The following is a 25,000-nucleotide window of genomic DNA, read 5'->3' as shown; positions in this document are numbered from 1 at the left end:
TCCAAAACAATCTTCTAAGATAAAAAAAAAAAGGTTGAATAGAACATGCCTGCTACACGTTTCAACAATATTGAACAAACAAATGGTTTCTAGCAATTCTCTATTTTCGAATTCCCCATAATACACTTTGTTTGCCCCCCACATTTTGCATAAACCATTGTTTTCAAATGCTCTTGGGAATATGCAGCGTCCCCAAGAGCATTTGAAAACAATAGTTTATGCAAAATTTGGGGGGGGTCAAACAAAGTGTATTATAGGGAATTCGAAAATAGAGAATGCATGAACAAGTAGCCGGAGCTCTATTTCTCAGAATTCTGATTGGTTCATCGCACTGTTCGCGCCCGTCGCGATTGGTCAGCGTAACAACTTTAGTTTTGGTTCTGTGACACTCAATTGAATACTGCTTTTGATTCGAAGTAGCTTGACAAACAAATTTATGTAAAAAATGAAGCAAACTTCTGCATCTTACTTATGATAAGTAAAATATGTCAATATACCTTAGTTACTAAAAGAATAGGTCTAAGATAACTAAAATGTGAAAATAAGCCTCGAATGCTAAAAGAAATCAAGTCAATTAAGCAAAGCCAACACAATAATTTTAACGAGCAATAAATTAATGTCCATGCTATGCCTGTCTGGCTTAAATAAGCTAAGAAAATCGTAAAATTAAACAGTCAACTAATGCGTGCCTAGCGGAAGCTGTGAAACCTTGGAGATCAGAGGTTCCTTCAATCCTGAAGACGTACTATGGATAACGTACTCTTTACTTGTGCTAGTAGGATCGGTGAGTTCATTATTTACAACATTACTGAACTGATTTTTTTCAACCAGTTATAAATTTCATTTCTCTTTCTTTCTTTCTTTCTGATAATCCGCGAGAAAATAAAAATTACGAACTCAATAATTTTCTTGAACAAACGCGGTTTTTGTAGGCAACAATAAATAATTTTGTCCATCACGTCGTTTAAGGTGTTCACTAACGGAAAAAAAAACCAAAACAATCAACCGACACTGTTCCTTGACAGGTTCGTTTATGTCACAGGTAGCCCAATCATAGTGTGTAAGTTTCAAGCCATTAAAATGTTCGGTTAATGATGCAACGATTAAAACCCAGGCGGCGGAATAAGAATATTCTTGAGCACTAAAGCAATCCTGCCTTCACTCCAGTGTCCCTCGGGAGACGAAAAATCGCTGATATTGCACGTAAACCGCCAGAAAGCGACATGTGGTCAGTGGAGTAAAGGTAGGAAGGCTTTAGTTTTCAAGAATATTCTTATTTCCGCTGCTAGTCCTTGGGTTTCAACCGGTTAGATTGACATGCATCATTCACGGAATATTTTCTAACTTGCAACTCAAACACTACTATTGGGCTGCCTGTGGTAATGATTGTTGTTATACAAACACATTGTTTATCCAGTGAAAAGCAAGCATGAGAATCGCATCCAAAATAAGCAGTACAATACTAACGACGCCGGATTCTCAGTCAGATATAGCCGATAACAATTCACCAGAAACACTCGGTACAAACAACTGTTCACGTTGGGAAAGCCTGAGTGCTTCTGGCACAATCCTTCCTCATCTTGTTATTTTAAACGCGTTTACGTGAAGAAATCCATTTTCAATGCCTTGAAATAAAATGGACCAAGGTGAAAAGAAAGCTACTGCTTAATTGGATCTGTTAAAACCTTTTAACTCCAGTCGATGAAACGAGCAAAGCATTGACCACTATTACTTTGAAATGAATCGACCTGTTTAATAAGTTTGTTTCCAAATTTGGCAGGATCATCCCACCTATGGTGCCTTACTCCTTAAATTAACTCATTTTCTCTGAACAATTCTTTTCGAGGTCCCTCCATTTTGTTTTTAATTTGTCAATGCCTGCTCGTTTCTTCGACTGTCTCCAAGGTTCACAACTAGCCTCTATTACGGCTGCGCGGCATTCAAGTCATCGGATAGTAAAAACTCAGCGAAGGATGGATCGTCTCCGAGGGCTGCCGCCATGGCTGACAAATAGCTCACAGATCCTGGGGACACTCCTTCGGCTCCTTGGTGAAGACCGCTGAGAAAGACGTTACTCAAAGCGATTTCAGATGCAAGCTGGCTAAAGTCCCCGACTATTTCCTGATTTGCCAAACCAAGCTCGGTATCCAGAACGGTAGAGGCGACAGACTGGGGCGAGGCTGGGGAAGCTGGGGAACCTGGGTATAAGCCTAATGATGTATCTGGAAAACCGCTTAGTTGAAACGAACTTGATGACAGAGTTTCCTAGGCAACGGAAAAACAGATTACTACGAGAATTAGGCAAGCAAGACATGAGCTTTCACTTAACTCGAATAAATTAATAGTTGCAAACTTTTTAGTGGCATGGTAATGCAATTAGCAAAGGAAGGGATGAACTCTACTCAGACCAAATTACAACTTTTTCAAACATACAAACAACGCCAACGCTCATGCTTAGGTATGTTTATGGCTCCCTTCAGCGTGTCTAATTCACAGTGGTATTCTTTATCATTGTTTTGGAAAGGCTCCCTTCGAAGATAAGGGGTGAGATGATGGTCAACGACCCCCCGCTTTTCGCAAAAACTTTATGGGTAGTAAAGCACTGAGGTCGTCGTTTGTTCTTGGAAACCAGTTTTCAACACAATGTAACCAGGCAAGACGTATTTCTCTCTTTTAAGCAAAAACTCGAATTTTGGCCGTGAATCACAAATGTAAGCAGGAAACCTGCATGCAAAAACTGTTTAGGAGACACCTCTACAGAAAGCAAGGCAGTGTATTCAATTGGCGAGCATTTCCATTTTGAAGTTATGACTTCATCATACGCTTAAAGTTTGCCGTGGCTTCTCGAACGTTAGTGATAGCAATTGACTAAATGCTAAAGTTGTAACCTGGAGGTGGTTTTCACGTTAGGTCATGACTGTCATGTTGCTGGACGGAAACAAAAGATCTCTCATCAGCACCAGCATTTGTATCATTGTCACCAACGTCTCAACAGATTGGTTGCAAACGACTGACATACATTGTACAGGTCATAAAACTAAATGGAACAATATATTGAGACACTTACCATGGTTGGGTCCTGTGATCCATGGTGCATTGGGCTTCTTCCACCCAGATTACTGAAAAACAACAAATGCCAACTGAGTAAAGTCATGCCAATAATGCCAGTGCACAGCAGCTTACTTCAAAGCACTTGCGTGTCAATGCAATATTTTAAGGCTAATGATTAAATGATTTGGTTGTAATTTGTGTCTTGTTTCTGTTCTTAAGGTTACTTGTAAAACTAGAGAGTGTTTAATCAGGTGCATCTTTTTATGGAAGGAAAATGCAGAATCTTGACTAGAATATTCATCTGTCTTTTTAAAGTACGCGCGCATCCACTGTACCCGGGCAAACAGTCTTACATTGGTCTCTTGAAAGTAACCATTCGTACTCATCTGACAACGACGTTCACCCTGGGGGCTGGTAATTAACTGATATTCAAGCTCTGACCAATAAGTAGAACAAATCTCAAACTTTCATCGAGAATCCAGTTCACTAGGCACCCAGTCCAAGCGCCTCTACCTATACAAACACACTTTAATTGACCACTATGGAGCTTATCAGGGTAAATAAACTAGTTGGCTATTTACAAGTGCAGCCGGAAAATTGCCCCAGGATTACCAGGAACAAATATTTGGGGAGTGGTCAGAACGGATACTGAACCCGGATGTCCGGATTTTAAGATAAGCTCCCTCCCCACTGGGCCACACAGCCTCCTCCTCCCAAAAATAAAAGCTCTGCATACCCTGCTAGCCTGGTGGCAAGTACAGTAGGTTGATATCCTGCACGCCCTTCAGCTGACACGTTTTCTACACAAAAAAAAAGACTGAATTTAAGTTAATTACAATGAAGCAATCATAACTACACCAAGGTAATCAATATGCTTAAAAGGTACATCCCGGGATGAATACTTTTCTATTTATTTTTGCCAAAAATAAAACCGCTACCGAAAAGCTAAGTCTTCGTACCTTTCTCGGGATCACGAATTTGTTATAGGGTACAACAATTGTTAAAATGAATAAAATATCCCGACAGATGAGAAAATGAGGACCTTATTTTCATCTCATCGATCCAGACGATATCTCTAATAAATCTACGTGGTGAGATGTTGGATAACTTGCCATCATTAGTGTAGTATGGACCAAAGGCAGCACGTTTGTCAATATTTGGGTAAAGGAAAACCAGCTCTTCCAGGTCCTTGAGTCGGTCAGAAAACTTTCGCATCTGCAAATGCGTGTTTGTCCAAGGTTCCACATCAACCGCTTCACACTGACCTAAAAATATGGAAGTATGTAAAGGAGTTTCTGCTGACGTCATTGTTTACATTTAAATTAATCGACATATCGACATACGAATTTCCATACAGAAGACAACGTGCAACGAAAAAAATTTGACTTCAAAAGTTTGAAAAACTAAATTTCCTTTCAAGTTTTTTTCAATTCAATAATCATCCGGAAGCAAAAGCACTAGTGCATGAAGTATTAGCCTTATGTAACATAACTTTCAGAGATACGTGATATACGCAACGCACTTGATAATCAGAGCTGATTTCTTGGCTGATTCAAATAATTATTATACGCTTTTAATAATAAGGGAAGCTCGCAAACAATATTTTCCCCTATATCGCCTATATGGGTTATATATACCTTGACCTTACAGAAGTGCAATGTACGGGTGAGTTGATGCACCTATGTTCGCCAAAAACATCCCATCACATCAGGAATTCCATCCTCCCACTTGACACGAAAAGTGGGGCGGGCAACAGATTTTAGGAAAAAAAGGATTGTAAAACAAGGCTTATTTTGGCTTAATTTGACATTTTAAAAGTTGACCTTAAATTTCCAATCTAGTGATCATTATTATTGCAAGTGTCAGGTGCATTTAGCACTGGGTCATTAATTGGGGACACCGCTGTACAGAAATCAAATAAAATCGTGGGCTGGTTTTTGAGGGGAGGGAAAAACCGGAGTACCCGGAGAAAACCTCTCGGAACAGAGCAGAGAACCAACAAACTCAACCCACATGTGACGCCGAGTTTGGGAATTGAACCCCGGCCACATTAGTGGCAATCTTTCTCCGTTCATTTCTACGACTTACCATTATCCATGCGATTGACATAAGCCACACTGACTCCTCCCAACTCACTGTCACTGAATCGCAGCATGAATGTTCCGGGAGGGCAACTTCTCAAAAGATTATGTGCAGCGAGCTTACTTACAAATCCAGCTACGTGTCTGCAAGTGTAAACGAAAATTATTTTTTTCCAGTTACAAAACGTTGACTTCACATATAGTAATGTACATCAGAGCCTGTTCAGACCTTTTCGCTCCATTTCCGGCACTTGTCGACAGGAGAGATCTATAGAAGGGCGTATTCACTAAGGAAACCAGAAGTAAGGAACTACAATTGTTTTGGTTCCGTAAATGATTTGGGAGTTGAGGGCTTGCCAAGACACGTTTGCTTTGCGAATTAATGATGGATGGCTTTTTGACGTCCCATAAAGTTTATGAACAGGTTTTTCATTTTTTTGGCGGAGACGTCAAGTCATATCCATGACAAATAGATTTGAGTTTTTAATCGAGCAACTGTGCCAACGTAAAGGCATAAACCTAACTCGATTCAACAAAGGAAATGAAAGCTAGATTGGCCCACAGAAAAAGGTAACCACCGGAAAGCTACTTTTCTGTAGGGGCCACTATATTCATTTCACAATCGGCGTATTCCGAAAGTTTCAAGAGTCAAACTAATTCCACATGTAGATAGACAATCATTTAATTACGTACCCATCTCTCCATTCGTCCACGAGTCGTCTGGAAACTACGTCCATTGCTCCATAAAACCACTTCCAAAAAGAAAATGACCGACCGCTCATGTGATCCTAATATAATAAGATCAATCAATATTGTACTCGGTCCTGAAGCAAGATACCAAAACCATCAATTCTTACACACAAAATGGTTACCGATAATTTCGAAAAAGAGGTTACTACGTTTGACGAAGCGGTCACAGGTAATTCAGAAAATATGCTATTAATCTCAAAGCTCAACGGACCCAAACCAGGGCCGAAAGCTTTCTTCGTTATGTCCTTAATACGGTCCAGTTTCGAATTCCCCAATGTGAAGTAAGCGACGTATTGTTTTCTTCCAGGATTTGACACTTCTTACTAGTAGTTCTAATTTTTTTTTCAGATACTGGAAAACTGATCGTAAAAGTACAATCAAATACGCCTTCCGTGCACCTATCTAGGAGTCTACTAGTTCAATGACAAGAAAATGATCTCTTTGTGTTTTGATCCTTTACGTTAAACAAACAAGATGAGCAGAGCTGAAAACCTGGCCCTCTGTTACTCAATTGCATTTAACACAACGAAAAAGGTACATGTGCCCCTCTGAAACTTTTACGGTGGCTCAAACTTCGCTTCGCTGCTAAAAACAACTTCATTGCTACTGCCGCGAGCTCTATCGAATTTGCGAGTACCGATTTTCCTGCAAAAATTGTTAAGTACACCTACATCAGAACAGTGCGGAATTGTCTTGTGACGAATATAGAGTCTCTAGTTCAAACTGAGATTCCAAAACCGTGAACCCACACAGTACATACTAGCTACCAACATGAAAGGCTTTCTTTTAGCCCGTCGCGCGAGGGAGTAAAAATTGTGCACCTAGCTAAAAGAATGTCCGAGTTGAAGTCTCCATAGGAAAATATGAGAACAAATGCAGAACACCTTAAGTTCTATCTCAGTTAGGTCCACAGTACTAACTCACCCTATTCAACATCTGTCTAGTAACCAAGGCACTTTCCATTCCTCCCTCGAGCTTCCCTTCAAATAGTAAATTTAAAAAGTTAATTTTACATCGACTTCACTTCTTCACATTTTTCTTTTTTGCAGTGAAGTATTCTAACTTAGGACAGGTTCTAACCTCTGATTTGGACTTGCTTCTGGTTGCCAACTGATTGCCTCCTGCCAGTTGGGGTTCGTAATCATGTTTCTGTTTAGCTATAGTTTGAATTGTTTCTTTCAGATTACTTTAAGGGGATACCTGTGAACTAGCTTGATAGCTGAGTGCACTTCCACTACAAACAAAACATTCACTTTTACATTTACAGACCAAATCGGCTAACTCAAATTAGTATCACCCAACTAGTGAACTAATGCAAATCCTGCATTTTGATTGGCTACGCTACTACAGGACTATTAGTAATAGTCAGTAATAGTCCTCGAGTAGCGAAAAGCGTGAAGCTTTCTTTCGTTTTATTCCCAAATAAATATTTTTTCAACTTGCATTTGCTAGCTTTATTATTGCCTTTTCTGTCCGACTAGTTGGGTGATACTAAAACAATTAGACCCTTCGCCCTCATGGGCTATTGACCCGTAGCCCTTGCGGGCTACGGGTTTAATCGTTACGTAGTACGCAATTCAAACCCTTTGGGAATAAAACGCTTTCTTGCAGGTATTCCCATATTACAGTATATACATGTGAATGCTACCTTATAACGCAAGTACATTACACAAAGAATCTTAACTCCGGGAGATTTGAATTGGGTACGATTTCGTCTACTGCGTTTTTGATGACCCTAACCCGGTTTTGTCTACGCTGCGATGACAGCCACAGAACGTGATCTCTAAAATATCCCGTACCTTCCCAATAATTTCGCGATTATTCTAACCCGCCCATATTGCAACCGGGTTAGTCCAAGCAACAATTAAACTGAAAAGAAAAAGAATATCTGCAAGAGTGCGAAGAGCCGATCTTTTTGCTCACTTCTGTGTTTGTGGCGCGTTCTCCTTGCCGTTTTCGTCGTTTCGTTTGGTCTTTACGAGCGACGCAAGCAATAGTACAAGCAACAGATATTCTTCTCCGTCAGAGAAGCAATGATATAGTTCATTTCCGAAAAAACTACGATACCTTCGGAAACAAATTAATGAACACAACTAGACACAAGCCAGGACGATCTACCTGGGAAAAGTTTACTTCCCAAATACGCGATACAATCGGGGATCAGTTCACGACCATTGCTTAGCACCCATCGCTTGTTTAGTGCATCAGCAAATTGGGGCCACTCAATCTGATCAGGAACATCAAATAATTTCCTTTCCTGCAAAAAAAATAAAATAAAAGAATATGAAATTCCAAGAAAGTACTAAGTAACATGACCAGTGGATCTGGCAGGTTTCAAAGAAACTCAAACAGTTTACTCCAACAGTAAAAGAAAAAAATGCTGCAGACAAACTGCAAACGACGAAAATGACGCTAACTAAACACTTATGGCCCTTTCTTCTGTAAACGAGTTCTTGAGTCCCCACCGTTTTCAAATAACGTGTAATAAAACACCGATTTCTAAACGTTTAAAGGGCCTTGATACCAATAGGATCGTATTTGAGCTTCGGCCTACATGTCCTTCCCCACCGAAGGAAGTTTAGAGCAGTTTTAAAAAGGGGAAAATAAATCTTTACGAAGCTAAAAGAATTTTATCAACCGCGTACTAAAGATTTTCTTGGCCGTGTTTTAGGGACATAACCTGCGTTTTCATAGTTTTCCCAGTTACAATTAAAAGGGTTCTTTAAATCTTTTCCGAGGAGTAACAAATTGCTAGAGAAGGCAAAGACCGTTTCCGATACGGCAAATTCCGCCAAATTTTGCGTAGATTTTTACCATAATGCATTTTCAATTCCGCTGGTCAATTTCACTCACCTTTTCAGAAAACGCGTTTTCCCAAAAAACGGTGGCTTCCGCATCACACTGCTGGTTACCATGAACTGTTACAACTACTGGCACCGACATTTCCTGAAACAGAAACAACACCTTCAATATACACTAGCGAAATATTTTGTTTTAAGTACAGAAGACGTACTTTTGGTTTACTTGGCACTGTTCTTGTAGAAGTATGGTAAGGCTGAAATAAATGGCTCAGATGGAAATGCTTAGCCCACATAGATAAAATGGAGAGATTGTATTTTTTTCAGTGGCGACTCCGAAAAAATCCGAGTGCTTCTTTGCAGGAATCGAGCCGACAACCTTCCGATTACAAATTCGAATGCTCTGTCACTGAGCTATAGGAGACTCCTAAGTAAAGCTACAATAAACTCGTATGATAAAACTGTTCCTCAGTTAAACCACCTGTCTTTTTCTGAGCTTAGTGTGAAAGAAGATTTAAAGTTTGCATTTTTACGTGTATGATCGAACTAGGAAACATCGCTACACCCTAAAGCTATTCAGTGAAACTTGCACCAATGCCTCTTCCTGCATCAGAGTCCGATAAGAGCCCATTCGATGACGACCTTCTCTCTCGAGGTTGACCATATACTGGTTAATTTGGTTTTGGTGTTGGACAACTCAGTTCGTTCTTAAAATTAAAATACAAATGCAACTGTCGTACGTTTAAGCCAAGAACAAAGTTATTCTTACAAAGATGTTGAACTGTTCCTTTCCCAGGGTGATCTGCGATGTGAAATACAGTGCGGATTTCTCCTCCGTCACCGCCTCTTTGTTTTTGCCCCCTTGTCTTGTGGCTTTCGTGAGGGACTGAATAGCAATAAAAACAGACATTAGGGACGTCAGAAGAAACCGCTCCCTTCTATCCTGCGCCGGATATATTGGACCAAACCTGCCGATGGAGCAGTATATAACAGTTCTTTTTGACAACAGAGCCGTTTATCTACCTTGAGCATCGTTTTAAGGTATCGCCATAGGTTGAAGGTGTCAGTCTTTTAAAGTGCTACCATGATAACAAGATCGCTTCCTTTTTTTTCTTCAGATTTAGTGTGATTGCGTAACACTTGACTGGCAAAGCTTTGAGATTTGATTTTTATCCAAAAGGTTGTTTACTTTGAGTATAAGTTTTGGATTTCACGGTCCGCCATTACTCTCGTTCCAAACTGACCCATTGGACCTCAGAGGCTTGGATCTGGGAAAAGTGATGTCATGTACTCACTCGCTTAAAATTGCAGTGCGTAAACGAAGCTTGTTATATACGCAAAACACGAGATTAAAAGTCTGAAAGCCCGAAACTCCTGTACTGCATATTAATTCAGCCACGTACACAAGCATTGCATTCTTAAACAATTGAATCTTTGACGCCATTTTCTCCTCGATCCAGCTCTCTCGAGATTTTAAAGTTAGTAATGGCGGACCATCAAATAGGAAAATTCCTTGTAAATAAAAATAAACAGGTGTCTTTTTTAAAATCAAGGCTGAAAACTTGGGTCACTTTAAAACGTTGTTATTTCGTCAGTATTCATGCTACGGGAATGAAATGTACTTTTTAATCCGAAAAAGTTTTCTTTTCTTGATTGCTATTTTTTTCTATATTATTTGGTTGTCAAAGCAAAACAGGTGGTCCTATTCTAGAGGTTTAAGCTACAAGGCATTTTAATTATTTTCCTGAAATTTTCTGAAGCGATCGATTTCGAGATAAAATATATAAATAAATATATTGCGTTTTGCATTGTTATCTTCAATCAAAGTTGAACATAGTGTTTTTGGCCGGGAATTTAGACAAGTACGGTATAAAATCAACACACGTCAAAAAACCGAAAAAATGCTGACACCATCGCGCTGTGACCAAATTAGATCACCCGGGCAAAACGATCAGCACAGATACCACAGCTGTAAAGTGGTCACAAATATTTGCAGTCCAATACAGTCTGGAATGTTACTCGTAAAAGGCGAAGTGGTTTGTTTGTCATTGGTATGCACATCAACATATAAGCAAGCACTCTCCGTCAATTAATTCTATACATGTACTTTTTCTTACCAAGTTCTTAAACTCGGCAACGAGTTTACGTGTCACTTGATTGAACTCCAGTGTCTGAAAACAAAAACAAGAGAAAATAATCAAAAGAAGACGAAGATATAAGAGCCAAAAAAGAGCTAAAGTACTTACCTTTTTACTGTTCAGAACAGGGTTGGAATTTGATGGCACGCCGCTACATCGTGAAAATAAAAAAAACAAATGTCTTAAAATTACACTGTTTTTTTACTATTTCTAGTTAACCGAAAATCTGAGAAAACGTTTTAAACCCTGTAAATGATTGGAATGTGATGAGTACTTCGAACATTTTACATTACAAAATAATTAGGAACTTTAAGATCTACGACGCGGTGGTCAACAAGAACGCCACGAAACAACAATATCATTGGTTAAAAGAGGAAAAATAATCGTACTGCACGTGCGGCACGCATTTTAGCACATAAACGTGCGGTTCTCTGCACAACAACGACGTGAAATCACCAAATTTGAGGTTTTGACGACAACGTGAGCGTTCAAATGTGAATCTTTCGTTCTCTATTTTTGCTCTGAAACCGCTCTTACCGATTTATTTTTAGGATACTTCGGCCACTGTAAGACGCGAACGAGATGGTCAAACCGCGAGAAACCTACGATAGTGCAACGTTATATTTTGAGGTGACGTTTTCGTTAACGTCGGCGTCGTAGATCTTAAACTCCCTAATTAGGATAGTACGCGCACTTTCATTGGTCAATAGCTGTGTTTAGATGAGAGTATGGAACACGGCTGTGATTGGCTGGTAGGAAATAAGAGCGTGTATCAAGAAAATATGTTTCAATCAAGAAGTAAAAAAGACCAGCATTTTCCTTCATTTGTCGAATTCTCTTTGAGAAATATTCTATAAAAGCAACAGAGGAACTCTATTGCTTAATTAGTATACACGACACAGATCAATAATATAATATAGATTTAGCCAAGCCTAAAAGCAGAGCTCCCGTTTCTAACCCCAGAATTCCCCAGAAGGCAAAATAGTGTACATGGAAATAATTATGCTTCTGCATAAAGTACAAAATTAATTACACTTTATGCAGTCTGATTGGTTAACGTTCAGGAGAAAGGCGAGAACTATCCACCGGCAAGAAGCCGAACAGAATCTACATGACACTTTGACGATATATTGTCAGAAGAAGGGTGGTATTTTGATCCTTTGGGTATTCAGTCACCTTGTGTGTTGTGCACTATTCATTCCTATTAGCGTCAGTGGCGGTGAATCATTATCGTACCACTATTTGCCTCCACTTCAGTGAATACTTATTCGTTTATTCCAGTTTCACCGTCCAGGTGGCGCAAGAACTAAATGCCAGTCAACGCAACAAACAGTCCAGCTCGAGGCTGTACTTTAAGCTTTTTGACAACTTCTCAACTTGTTTCATTCACTGCAGAGATCTTCGCTTAAGGACGGTGCCTACTAACTCAAAGGTATTTTGCGCGGTTTACTGAGTATGCGGGAAAAGCAGATCTTAACAAGTGCTATTGAAATCCAAAAAGGAAACTGGGGGTAACCACGCATTTTTCTAAGATAATAAATCAACAATATTTGCAAAAAGCTTTAAAATACAAAGCAATGTATGGCGTTCTTTTTCCAAATTGAAGCCTTATTATCTCTGAAAAATGCGTGGTTACCCCATATTTTCTTTTTGGATATTAGGATCATTTGCTAAGTTCTGCTTTCTCCGCATAGTTTTGGACCGCGCAAAAATATCCCTGTATTAATAAGCAACACTCATATGAAATCCCAGTATATCGACATGCGCAGAGCGTATGCGCAATAACAATAGTAGGCACCTTCCTTAAAAACGTTCGTGCCCATTGCTACTGCCCATCCTTACAGCGCACGCAAATAAATTCACATGCTACGTCATGCATCGAGCGCACGCGCTAAGTACTAAAATGAACAATGATAGGGCAGATGGCCATTGCTATAGCTTTGCTTGGATTTGACGATCTTGGAGCTACGGTGACCCCTACTTTTCTTTTCAGAAACAGTTTTTATTTACAATTATCTCCACATTATCCAAAAATAAACAAAAAATCAATGTGGGAAGTTAACAAAATGTCAAGATTTCTGTCCTCGGGACATGGAATCCTGCCATCTTGCGGCTGCAAGGCGCATGAAACTATGGTCGCTAAATGCGTACTTGTTCTTTAAGGAACCTCAACAGTTAACTCAATTCACTTGTTTGGTAGAGAACAATTATCTTCAAAGATGTAATTGCAATATTTTTGGGCTCACAGAGACTGTGCCCTTATTCGCTAAAGAAGTCGGATTTTTTCAGATTTAGGGTGTTCTTCCGGGCAAGTTTTCTCCAAAACGAAGTCGGTGACCCCCCATTTCTTTTACATTTCTGACATCACTAACTCATCATCTTTCCATGGTAAAATTTGCAGAAAAAAATCAAGGTCAGAAAATTTTCGCGCGAACGTCCTTAAGAATACGGAAAAGTTCTAACTAAGATAATATTGAAGTGAAGTGGTATCAAAAAGCAAAAATTACGTTTTTCTGGTAGTTTTCAAGGCAAGAAACAGTGTAGAAATTCGATTTAAAGACCATGAGGGAAAGCACAAGAAAACACTGACGTGTCCTGAGAAAATGGTGCAATTCTTGTTGTCCTGCGGAAGCGTTTTGGGGGCTTCATTGGAGATTTTGCTAATTCTTTAAATACTATTTTTAGTGTGGTTTCCAACCGCCGTTGAGCAGATCATGAACTGACGACCTAAACAACGATCTGCCCATACACGAATTACACCGCCCACAGCTTCGCGCCAAAAGTGCTGCAGGCGGCGTACCGCAAAGATTTTGGAAAATCTGACGCTGGGTGACTGATTCAACTTGAACGTTGCAGTTTGAAGCAATCATGAATTACAATTGAGAAATGGTACTTGCGGAGACAATGACCGAGACGGAAAAATTACCGTTATATTGGAATTCTTGGACAAAAACAAGTCACGTTCCTACCTTTTGTTTCGACCTCCACTGTGAAGGGATTGGGCTTGTTTTTCCCTAAATAAAATTAAACAACGTTAAAGAACAATACTTCTCATAAAACGAACATCGCATTTGTTTGCATTGCAGCAAGCAGCAAGGCCTATCGAATTGGTTTCAACACTTGCCCAACATTCGTTCAACAAAAGTTGAAAGGATGCAAGGCTGCTGCCTAAGAAAATTTTAAAGGGGCCCTCAGAGCTAAACGCTGAGAACTTAGGAGCCCAACAAATGAAGTGAAAGGTGTTGCTGTGAAAAATTAAGGCGCCCAGAGCTATTCTTTGGGAGCCCCAGGCTACCGGGCTCCTGTTAGGCAACAGCCTTGTCGGATGTTTGGTAAAATTGATGTTGGAGGCGAAAGCAATGACGAGGAGCAGCTGCAGCCGTTCAAACGTTGAAACGATGTTCAATGAAGTTTAAATAGGTTTAAATGTGATTCAACACACTTTTAACAATGGTAAACGACCTGTGCGAACGCTCTCGCAAATACTAAAACCGTTGAAAACTGTTTCACTTACGAGATAAGATAGCAACTGACTTCAGGAGGGTGTATCTGGATATTGAGCTTGTCCCCCAGTAGGTGCCTGTTGAAAATTATGATGGAGGTTACAAATGAGTACTGTAGATGCACTGCAAGCTAAGAGTCACTCGTTCTAAGTACACAGAATACCTACAATGTACTTTCACTATCCTACGTTTTCAATAAGTTAAAAAAAAACTACACACTTACTAAAGCATCATTTCTACATGCATTGTGATTTTATTTAATACACTACCATAATTTGAATTTGACGTCATTTTATAAATCACTATACGTGTACTAAAACTGGTTTACTAACCGAATAACAACCCCAAACTTTGTTTCTTTCTTTAACACTTGTGGAGGTTGCCTTTCAATGATGAAAGTCCTTTTCAAAAGAAGGAAATTCCAAAGGTCAATGGTCTATGCATTATTAAAATACAGTGTATGGTGGGTAGAAACATGTAATGTACACATGTACCTTGCTTGCATTAAAATCAAACTTCAATTATTAATTAACATTTACATAATACATAGCCATTACACAAAAAGGGATGCCAAGAAGGCCAAGAAAATCACCAGCACAGTGTGACTAAGTTTCCAAATGTGTTACAATGTAATTGACCCAAATCTGGACTTCGATGGATGAGCTTTATGCATTACAGGGAGCAGCAAGGCTTAACTCATTAATAATGCTGAGAGGTGCAACTTATTATTGGTAAATGACTTGATTCAATGTGGAAAAGCATGGGTTGCTCCAACATTGGAAGATTTTTAGTGAAATTGTTTGGCATTTAATGTTGGATGTTACATTGTACTTGCTCAAACGTTTTCCAACAACTATTATCGAGAGAACATCACAGAGTGACAAAAAATGTACATACAGTAGGCGCCTGCATTACCCCCGGCCCATTTATTTTCTTCCTTTGTTTTGGAGATGAATTGCACGTCCCTGATGTACAGTGTATTTTTCATCACACTTGAGTTTATCATATAAATTTGCTATTGACTCACTCTCCTTTAGAACTCCATCTTAGATTATTAAACTTCCTGGCTTAACTAAAGCAGAGCTTCCCAGTACTAAGAAGAAGAATAACCACAAATAAACTCAAACTGTGTTCAAATCCCTGACAATTCAGCTTACTTGACAAGGAACCATTGCATAAGATTTTTTGCAGATGATTTAACATTTTCCATCCTCTTTAGTTCCACATCATTCCCTTGAAATGCTTGATGAAATAGGTTATCAAGCTGAAATCAAAGTTCTCACACATTATAATTAGTGAATATTGGACATCTGAAGATCAGAATGATGCGCTTGGAGAGCAGAATACTCCTTAAAATTAATATACAGTATAAGCGATCATTTTCTAGTGCCTTTCAACAACATGGCTCTTTATGGACTTTAACCCCTTGTTCAGTTTTCTTCACTGCTGCCACTCAGCCTGTATGAAATGGGTTTGAATGGGCCACATTGTTTTCGATCAGCTTTGTCCCTTTGTTCACAATGGATGAAAATATTCCACAAGGAATGCTCGACAGTGGTAACAAGCAAGTTCGTTTGTTTGATTCTATCATGGATCTATATATGTAGAGTTCACATCAGAAACAAAGTTAACCGTTACTGTAACTCAATCTCCAACTGCATAATTTCAACAGAGTGCACCATCTCAAAATAAAAATAATTACTTGTGTACATGTACAGTAAAATAATATTATATAACACAACTGACAGTAAGTACATGTACATGTACCATACTGATACAAAGTACTGTAACTTAAAGGGAAAGTACAGCCTAGAAAAATTTCTCTAAATTACGAAAGCTCTTCCCCAGGAATCCGAAAACAATTGCCGTTTTGTCCAGCTCCCTGTTAAAATGCGACAAGAGCACTTTGAAGTTGCCTCTTTCGTGACTTGGAGAGCGCCACCTTAAATATGACGTGTTAGGACATAGCAATAGTCAACAAACTTTCTCAATGTTGTGTGACCTTTCTGCTTCGAGAACTTCAAATGTAAGATGAACTATGGTAAACGGTCTTGTGGTTCAATAGGTAGTAGGTCATGTAGGCCATAAGTGCGACAGAAACTCAAGTCACTAAATACTTATAGATTTTCTAGTTGATCAAACTAGGCCGCAAAAATCAGCCAGAGCAAAATTAATGTAAACATTTAACAAAAACCTTGGAACATGCGACAAAGAAATATTCGACAAGCATACATTTTTCACTTTCTTCCTTCAGCGACAGCCATCTTCGATGCTTCAGCAAACGAAATTGTTTGCTTTCACATGGGGAAGCGTTTAATTTAGAATAATCCAACACAACTTTCCGATGTTGCTCAATACATGTAGCAAGGATTTTTCACATCAACAATTACCACTGTTGGGGTGTACGCTTTTGATGGGGATGAAACTAGACATGCCTAGACTTGATACTACGAAAATCACCGAACTGTGGAATGGGCTCAAATTTTTATATCGTCGCCACACCCACTTTTTGTTCCTGCCCCGCCCATTTTCGTCGAAGAATTCAGTTGGTACTTAAAGTAACAAACTCAGCCTTACCGGGGTGGCAGACCGTAGTTTTGTCAACCGCAAAATTTCTTTATTCCCCTGGGTCCCGACATGGCTGCATTATCTCAGTAAGGTCAAATCACAGTCACACCTCCTTCGTGTTGACAAACTTCAAAATCACATTCGCGGAGCGAAAGCGTTAAAAGATGCGAGTATGAAAGCCGTAGTAAACAAGCTTTTGCGCATTCATGCCGCTTCTATTAGTTAATAGCACTTGTACGTAGTAGGCTGTTCGCAATCGTAACTGTCTTTATCAAGCCGTCAAGGAATTAATTTTAATTATGCAAATAAAATTTGTTCCAACAGTTTGTCAACAGCAAATTTTTTTATTCCCCTGGGGCCTGCATTGACTCAGGCTTTCAAGGAATTAGCATAAAAATAAATTTTGTTCTCGTAGGATACTGTGCTTCGAATATTTTGAGGCTGGACTTACTGAAGCCAGTGAAATTGTAATAATTATTAGCATTTGAGAGAAACAGTCGTGTCAGGAAACCACAGGGAAATAACTCTGTTCAGAGGCGGAGCCAATATCAATACAGTTTAGCCTCTGGATTTAGATTCAAATCTACATTTAGCATTGCTCTCCTCGCCTGTGTTTTCTTCTTTTCATCAACTACATTTAGTCATCTGGAGAAATCCTTGACTATTGCTACGTCATAGCCTCGTTTGCATACACAAAACCAAAGATGACGCATTTCAATTTAAATCTGCCCATTTTTGAAGCGTTATTGGTGGCTATTTTAACACATTTAGTCCAAATGAGTGGTCAAGTATGACACTACCGGTAAAGAACTTTCAATTCAGAGAAACTATTTCTAGACCATACTTTCCCTTTAAGGTGGTTCAAACCAATTTCACCGCCTGAAAGAAACATTCTGATTAGAAGAATGGACACTACCACAAATTACCACTTAACAGCAACGTTAGGGTACCATATTAAACACCAATTATTCCTGAAAAAGATTTGGTCATTTTTGTGACTTAAAGTTATCGTGGCAACAGGAAAGCCCTGCAAAAACACCCCAATTATTATGGCTTTAGTTGCTCATACCTCAAAAACGAACTCGGTGATCCCCATTTTTAATTTCTGAAATGTAATCAGCATGCCAGAATGAAACTTTCTGCAAAGTTGAAAAAAATTCTGTGGGGCGGATTCAGAGCCACCTTAAATAATTGAAAATTTAAGGTAGCTCTGAATGCGCTCCACAGAATTTTTTTTAAACTTTGCAGAGAATTTTATCTTGGCCTGCTGATCATTTTTGTGCAATAAAAAAACTGGGGTCACCAAGTTTATTTGTCAGATATGAGCAACTAAAGCCAAAATATAAGGTATTCTGGCAAGGCTTTCCTGTTGCCATGGTAACTTGTTACATCACAAAATGTCTGCATCTTGTTCAGCAGTAATTGATGTTTCACATTGTACCATAACATTGCTGTTACGTGATAAAGTGTCGTAGTGTCAATCCTTGTAATATTGACAAGGTCTCTTGGTGGTTTGAACCACCTTAATAGCTAGATATCTGAAAATTTTTGAAATTTTGTTTAACACATGATCTCTGATACCCTTCAGTCTTTTTTTTTTTTAAGTAAAATAGAACCGAATCAGTTATTGTACTTCAAAACTAACCTGTGAGGCCTGTTGAAAGAGTTTCCACAGTAGTTCTGCGAGTGTTTCACAGCTACAAATCAAACACATCAAAGTGGTTAAATACAGATTATTACAAATGTACATTGTACTAATTCAAGGCAAACTTGTATGCATGTAATTATAAGCAGAGAATGCTTATCATCAAGTCAGGCTGAGTATGGCATCTACAACAAGACCGTTTAATCATCTAGGAGGCCTGTTTCTTCTCCTTTTTTAATCTTGTTTTGTTGTTTATTTCATGCTTTTTAGAAAAATGAGAGAATTTATGGCTGTCCAAAAGGACTGAATTAATAAACTGCTTGCTGTTCAGGGCATACAGTACATGACTTTGTAATCACTTCATCCCAACAGATTTCAACATCATACCCAGTACAATGAAATGAAGACCTATAATGTGAATTTTTGTATATAGCCATTTTGTTGACTTCTACCTCATCAATAACTTATGAACTTGAAAACGTTAAGGTTCTTTGAAGGCAGAGAAAGTTTGCATACATTTCTTGAAGTTTGTCGAGAGGCGGAGGACATGGATATCCAACCAAAGACCTTTTCTGCAAATGCTTCCACTCTGCTATTTCTTCAAAAATAGACTTCTCTATTTCTGATAACTTTTTAAGATGAGTACAAAGGCACTCAATTAAGCCCTGAAACATTCAAAGAAAAATTAAGGAGTCCATACTTTAAAATTTACAAAATGTATTAACAGACGTAATTAGAGCAGTCACTTAGTGTGAATAATGTAGCCCACAAAGTTCATATTGAATAACTACATGTAGTCTCTGATTTAAGTACATGTAATCATATAAAATCCAAACAATCAGCTTCATGTACTTAATGTTGGTTATGAAGTACCACAGCCTAGGCATATGCATGGTGACAATTTCATTTCTCTCTAGGGGTGAGGTTGAGAGAGCTTCCATCGGTCGTGTCACATACTTTGTATGCACTCTAGAAATGGCTACATGGACCGAGCATTCAAATTATGAGTTTGGGTCTCAACAGCTTTGTTTACATGTGGAAGTGTCAAAGACACTTGGGAGCAAGTTTTAAAGAACTTGGATTCGCAATATTATTGTTAAAAGTTGGTGCAGTGGTGAGAGCACTCGTCTCCCACCAATGTGGCCCAGGTTTGATTCCCACACTCGGCGTCATATGTGGGTTGAGTTATGTGTTTATGTTCGGAATTTGCATTTATGGCTGCAGTTTGATCCTTTAGGGATTTTACGCCACATCTCGGTATTTAAGCCTTGTCGCCTTCGCGTTTGTCACTCGACACAGCCAGTTTTACCGCTCACACCTTGCCGAGCTTAATTTTTCCTAGTATGCTGTTTACGTTTAGTCTCGTAGTTTACAGTGATGTAATTCGTTTTTTTTTTTCTCCGCCACTACTTTATTTCTTGTATGTTAGCTTTTTCTCATCCCCAATAAACACAACTGGTCGTGTCCTTCCTATTTCAACGTGTTGTTGCTTTTCTGCTGATTAGAATTTTTTTTTTCTTTTTTTCTGGGTACTCCAGTTTCCCCTCTCCTCAAAAACCAAAATTTGATTTGATTTGCATTAACTTGTTAATTTCAATTTACAGTGACCCCGATTAGTGCTCTACGGTGCTAGAAGATTAGACACTTAAATAAAGTTCCTTTCCTTTCCTTTTTTTTTATCATGTAATACATATTGCTGTACATGTATAATTACTACTGTGTGTTCTAAAATGCATGGTTTCAGATCACTCAAAGTGAGATCTTTTCATGGAAAAGCATAAGCTGATTGACATACATTTTGTATATTTTCAAAATCATTTCAATATCATCTAAAATACTGTATTTTATACAAATGAAGGTGTGACATCAGAGGCAGCCAAATCACATGCATGAGTTTCAAGTTATGAAAATATAAATTATTTTGGTGAATGATGCATATCAGTCTAAATTGTTGATACAAATTGTACCTACAATGTAAGGAATAGTGGTGAAAAGAACAATTTATTCTTGAAAACTAAACTCCTCATACTGCATCTTCACTAAAAAGAAATCGCAAACATTTGCACATAAGGAGGCAGCATAAGGAGGCAGCGTGGGCGAATGGGTTCAAATCCCGTTCTAACCTCTGGTTAGGATTTGCTTCCGGTTGTCCCGGATTCAACTCTACCACGCATTGTGAATAGCCAACTGGTTGCCTCCTGCCAGTTGGGGTTCTTAATAATGTTACTGGTAAGTTTGAATTGTTTCTTTCATATTGCTAAAAGTGGGGTGCCTGTAAATTAGCTTGATAGCTACAGTGTAAGTGCACTTCCACTATAAACAAAGCATTTACATTTTTTTTTTACATAATTATTTAACCTGACAGTTGACAGAGGAGTGATGGTAGGAAGGCTTCAATTTTCAAGCTTATGTACATTAGTAGTGTATTTCCACCACTACATGTATCCCTTGGATTTCAACCACAGATACACCTGCATTATTCACCAAATATTCAGACACTATAACTTGAAACTCACCCACTAGGATTGGGCGACCTGTGGTGAAATTAACTTTGTAGATTGTACATATATGTTGTCCTCCACCAATACATGTACAGTAAGTCCTCACTTTTAGAGTACAATAATTGTCCATCTACAACCTCTGGAAATGGCTTGAATTTTAAATAACTTAATTATTCAATAGCTTGGACTTACTAGTCTCTTGGTAATAGACAACTCCTCTCCCAGTCTGCTTAGCTCCTGCTGTAGTTTCTCTGATTCGGTTTTCAGCTTTTCCAATCTTTGTTTCTGAAAATACAGTACAAAATGTTAAAGACTTAGTCTTGTGATCCGTTGTGATCCATAAGCACCTTAATACAGCAGCAACTCTACAGCTAATTCATTTAAAATGACCTGCTTTTCCGTCTTTTTCATTCAAGACTATCTTTTATGCGTATCAGGTCAAAAACAAAAAAAAAAGGAACAAAAGCTTGAAATGTTAATATGTGTATGCCATGTGTAAGATAAACAGACAGTCAAGATGGCTGATCAAACTGATTTGAGTCTTTACCCCCAAGTGCTTACCGAGTGCTGGGGGAAGGGGGGGGGGGAATAACACACCATGGACACTGATCATGAGCACAGTAATTAAACCACTGCACTGATGACATCACTCCAATGCCCGCATAGACATTTTTTATTAATAATTTGAAATTTATTAATTTTTGTCTTCATACTGAAATGTTCTTGTTATGTCATGCCAGTAAAAAGCCTAGCTGAAACATCAATTTTAAGAAATGTAGAATCATCATGTACAATGACAGCACATGTAGGTAAATCTGGCGAATACAGGAAGATTTCACCATATAGTCCTCCTGGTAATATACATGTACACAATATAGCACATACATGTACAGAAGTAATACACAAAAAGGAATAAAATTAATGCTCACCTTGTCTTTCTCATTTAGTTGTGATGTGTTGCCTATCTGGACTTTTTGTGCGTCCATTTGAGCTACAAAGAAAAGTACACACAAAGGCATGTGAAATTGATCACTTTTCAATGTTCAAGTTCCAAGGTTTAGATTATTTCCTTTCGCAGTACTGTTATCCACCCTGATAAAATGAAAAGTTGATATACACAATACTGAAAATAAGAGGGCAAGCTCCCTAACAATCACATCAATAAGAAATTTATTTCATCAATCATACAATGATGAAATATACTTTAATAGATCAGGCCCCAGTTCAAAAGGTGGATAACGCTATCCACCGGACAAATCACTATCCATTGGATAGCGCAATTGGTTTCGCTATGACTATATTATCCACTGGATAGTGATTTACCTGTATCTGGCAAGCAGCGCTATCCATTGTTTGAACTACTGGGGCCTAATTTATTTTACATAATGCAAGTAACAAAAACATGCTCTACTACATGAACAGGATAAACAAGACTTTGAATGAATATGCCAAAATGTCAAAACTGACAATGAGGTAAACATCAATCACTAACCTTCGTCACCTGGTTATGTACATGTATGTACCAATCCATTATAATTTATACTCAGTTGGGTACATACAACTTCTGCATGCATATGTGACCTTCCACGGGAAAACATACACTAACGATTGGCCGTTAAACGGCTTAAAACTAATGGACGGTTGAGGGATATTCAACGGTTTTGAAGATTGGTTTAACGTTTTTTATTAACGGTCTAACGGTTTGTGCTAACGCTCTAACACTCTTTACTAATGCTCTAACGGTTTGTGCCAACATATAGTTATTCAATATAAATAATTATTATTCCTTCTTCTGGAAACTTTTCATACCTATTCTTGTGCTAACTTCCTGAAATTTAATCACGTATTGCTCCTTCAATTGTTCTATCTCTTTGAGTAGACCATCATTTTTCTAGAAAAAAAAAAAACAATACACAAAAATTATAAATACAGTTTATACTTACCCTTGGATATTACTTATGAATCAATCACGCAAGTAAAGGACTGAGCACTCGCCTTTGGTAACTGGTTTGCAATAATCTGCAGTAATTCATGACGATTAAAACTACAAGTACATGTCCATGTACCATTATCAAGTGCAATCTGTAAAAATAGGCAGTCTTTGACTGCATGTGGCTTCCATTAAATAAACTATAGAAAGAAAGGACTTTTTTTTTAATGTTTATCAATGTCTTAAAGTGTTTGCGTGAGAAATAACTTAAAGGAGGAGTAAGTGAATTTGCAGCAAAAGGTGAGACGATGTTTATTGATGCAAGGGACAGTTCATTTTTTACAAGGATGAAAGGATCGGGATAAAATCTTGAATAGTGACCAGGTTTTAAAAAAATGTTGACTTCATCTAAAACTGCACCAGAAACGTGACAGTTGTTTCGTGAGAACAACACTACGTGGAACCTGCAGTGACTGTCATATTGAAATTCACCCAATAAATTGCAATACGTTGATATCAAATAAATATGGCTGCGCCTTACTTTTTTGATAATGCAAGGAAAACTCACACTGCAACTGGACATGTGGGAAAGACAGGTCACAGAGCACCGTTGTCCAAATGACACAAATACATGTACAATGTACTTCTTTGTCAACTGCTATTTACTTGTTATTCCTTTACATTTCAAAGGATAAACAAGGTTTTTAAATACTCCCAAAGTGAACCAGAAGGACTTGATTTTGAGACATTTCGATACACAATGAAGCTCTAACTGTAAATAAACATTTCATGATTTTTACAAGTTTATACTGTAACTTCAAATTCAACAGGCTTGGGAAATTTTGACTTTTTCCGAGGGCTTTTAATAGCAAAAAAGATAGTAATTTATTAATTTCTTCGGACCCGTCATCCTTATAAACAAAGAGCCATTCCTAAACTCACTGTTTTAAAAAAAGAATTTACATGTACCTTCTGCAAACAGTGTATCTTACATATGTACTTACACCATAGCTCGGGACCTTGTGCAATTGTGAGCAATGGTGAAAGTCGAAGCTTTTTCGTAGCGATCATATGACTATGCTAATTCCGAATGAAATTTCTAGCAATCAGGTCAAAATTGGCAGAGCTCATTCGTATTCTGCATTACACTCACTGAACACGATGACTATATGGCTTTGCTTCCATAATTATATGGACGCAGAAGCCACAAAAAGTATTGAAATTATACTCGATACCCTTGTAAAGCCTCTAATCAGCACCACCATTGACCAAAATGTTAATCTTATTACTTCAAAAATCAACATTGTTAGTATGACACTGTCATAATAAATTAATATCACTGACAGATGACTAAATACCTGGCTGTCCTTGACAAGTTCTTCCAGCTGTTTTCTGAGCCCAGCATGGGGATCTGGGGGAATGCTCTCTTCCATGTCCATATCTTCTGATTCTGCATTTGACATGGCTTCTAAAGGAATCTTAATAAAGTTGCAAGCCGTAACATGTATCAAGAGGTCAAACAATGAGTGCTTTCATTGAGAATGATTTCAAGTTGCAGAATAAATTGAATGACTGGTGAAGATATTGTTCAAGCAGGTACACTGTACAGCTGTACATGTAGTGATCAAAGGGGCTTGTCTGAAAATAACATTGCCCTCCTAGTAAAGAGTAAAATCCCTTTCCACAAAAAGTCTCCCCCACAGTTAGAGTGTCCCTGCCAATGTTCCAGATGAAAGACAAGTGAAAATTCTACCAAAACTAAAATTGATTGACAGTTGTCCTGTACAATGTACATAGTCTTCAGTGAACACTGTCAATTCCAATGAATCTCACCCCAGAGTCATTCACTTTAATTACATGTAAACCTGTTTTCAGTTACATGTAAAAGGTACTTACATTAGTTGCATCGTGAACTAGCTCCCTTAGTTTGGTAACTACTCCGTAGAAATGCTCATAAAGCTTTACTGGGTCATTGCCATAATTTCCCTGAAACAGAAGAAGGAAATAGTTCAGTGATAAATAATCATTATCTTTA

At 38.3% G+C, this 25,000-nt stretch overlaps 1 protein-coding gene across 3 annotated transcripts in view; it reads right to left on the bottom strand.

The window, feature by feature from the left end:
- Positions 1-25,000, bottom strand: part of LOC138013972 (signal transducer and activator of transcription 5B-like) — a 29,581-nt gene that overhangs the window by 428 nt on the left and 4,153 nt on the right. For 2 of the 3 annotated variants that reach the window (XM_068861084.1, XM_068861033.1), the window contains exons 4-26: positions 24,862-24,951; positions 24,324-24,443; positions 22,845-22,926; positions 21,965-22,026; positions 21,228-21,320; positions 19,051-19,199; positions 18,535-18,586; positions 15,479-15,585; positions 14,654-14,722; positions 14,333-14,398; positions 13,788-13,832; positions 10,927-10,969; positions 10,798-10,851; positions 9,450-9,566; positions 8,736-8,828; positions 8,001-8,139; positions 6,807-6,862; positions 5,826-5,920; positions 5,140-5,276; positions 4,164-4,316; positions 3,788-3,851; positions 3,068-3,119; positions 1-2,265 (exon numbers count right to left, since the gene is read on the bottom strand). The exon at positions 1-2,265 is cut by the window's left edge and continues 428 nt beyond it. In XM_068861084.1, the coding sequence (XP_068717185.1) occupies positions 1,924-2,265; positions 3,068-3,119; positions 3,788-3,851; positions 4,164-4,316; positions 5,140-5,276; positions 5,826-5,920; positions 6,807-6,862; positions 8,001-8,139; positions 8,736-8,828; positions 9,450-9,566; positions 10,798-10,851; positions 10,927-10,969; positions 13,788-13,832; positions 14,333-14,398; positions 14,654-14,722; positions 15,479-15,585; positions 18,535-18,586; positions 19,051-19,199; positions 21,228-21,320; positions 21,965-22,026; positions 22,845-22,926; positions 24,324-24,443; positions 24,862-24,951 (2,280 nt within the window). In that variant the 3' untranslated portion in view covers positions 1-1,923. Of the gene's footprint in view, positions 2,289-3,067; positions 3,120-3,787; positions 3,852-4,163; positions 4,317-5,139; positions 5,277-5,825; positions 5,921-6,806; positions 6,863-8,000; positions 8,140-8,735; positions 8,829-9,449; positions 9,567-10,797; positions 10,852-10,926; positions 10,970-13,787; positions 13,833-14,332; positions 14,399-14,653; positions 14,723-15,478; positions 15,586-18,534; positions 18,587-19,050; positions 19,200-21,227; positions 21,321-21,964; positions 22,027-22,844; positions 22,927-24,323; positions 24,444-24,861; positions 24,952-25,000 lie in introns of all 3 variants that reach the window. The other variant, XM_068861130.1, reaches the window with a different exon arrangement.

Source organism: Montipora capricornis, chromosome 1 (genome assembly GCF_036669925.1).
Source record: "Montipora capricornis isolate CH-2021 chromosome 1, ASM3666992v2, whole genome shotgun sequence".
In the NCBI taxonomy this organism is placed as follows: domain Eukaryota; kingdom Metazoa; phylum Cnidaria; class Anthozoa; order Scleractinia; family Acroporidae; genus Montipora; species Montipora capricornis.
The sequence above is the reverse complement of the archived record's forward strand: the minus strand, read 5'-3'. Positions and strand labels throughout refer to the sequence as shown.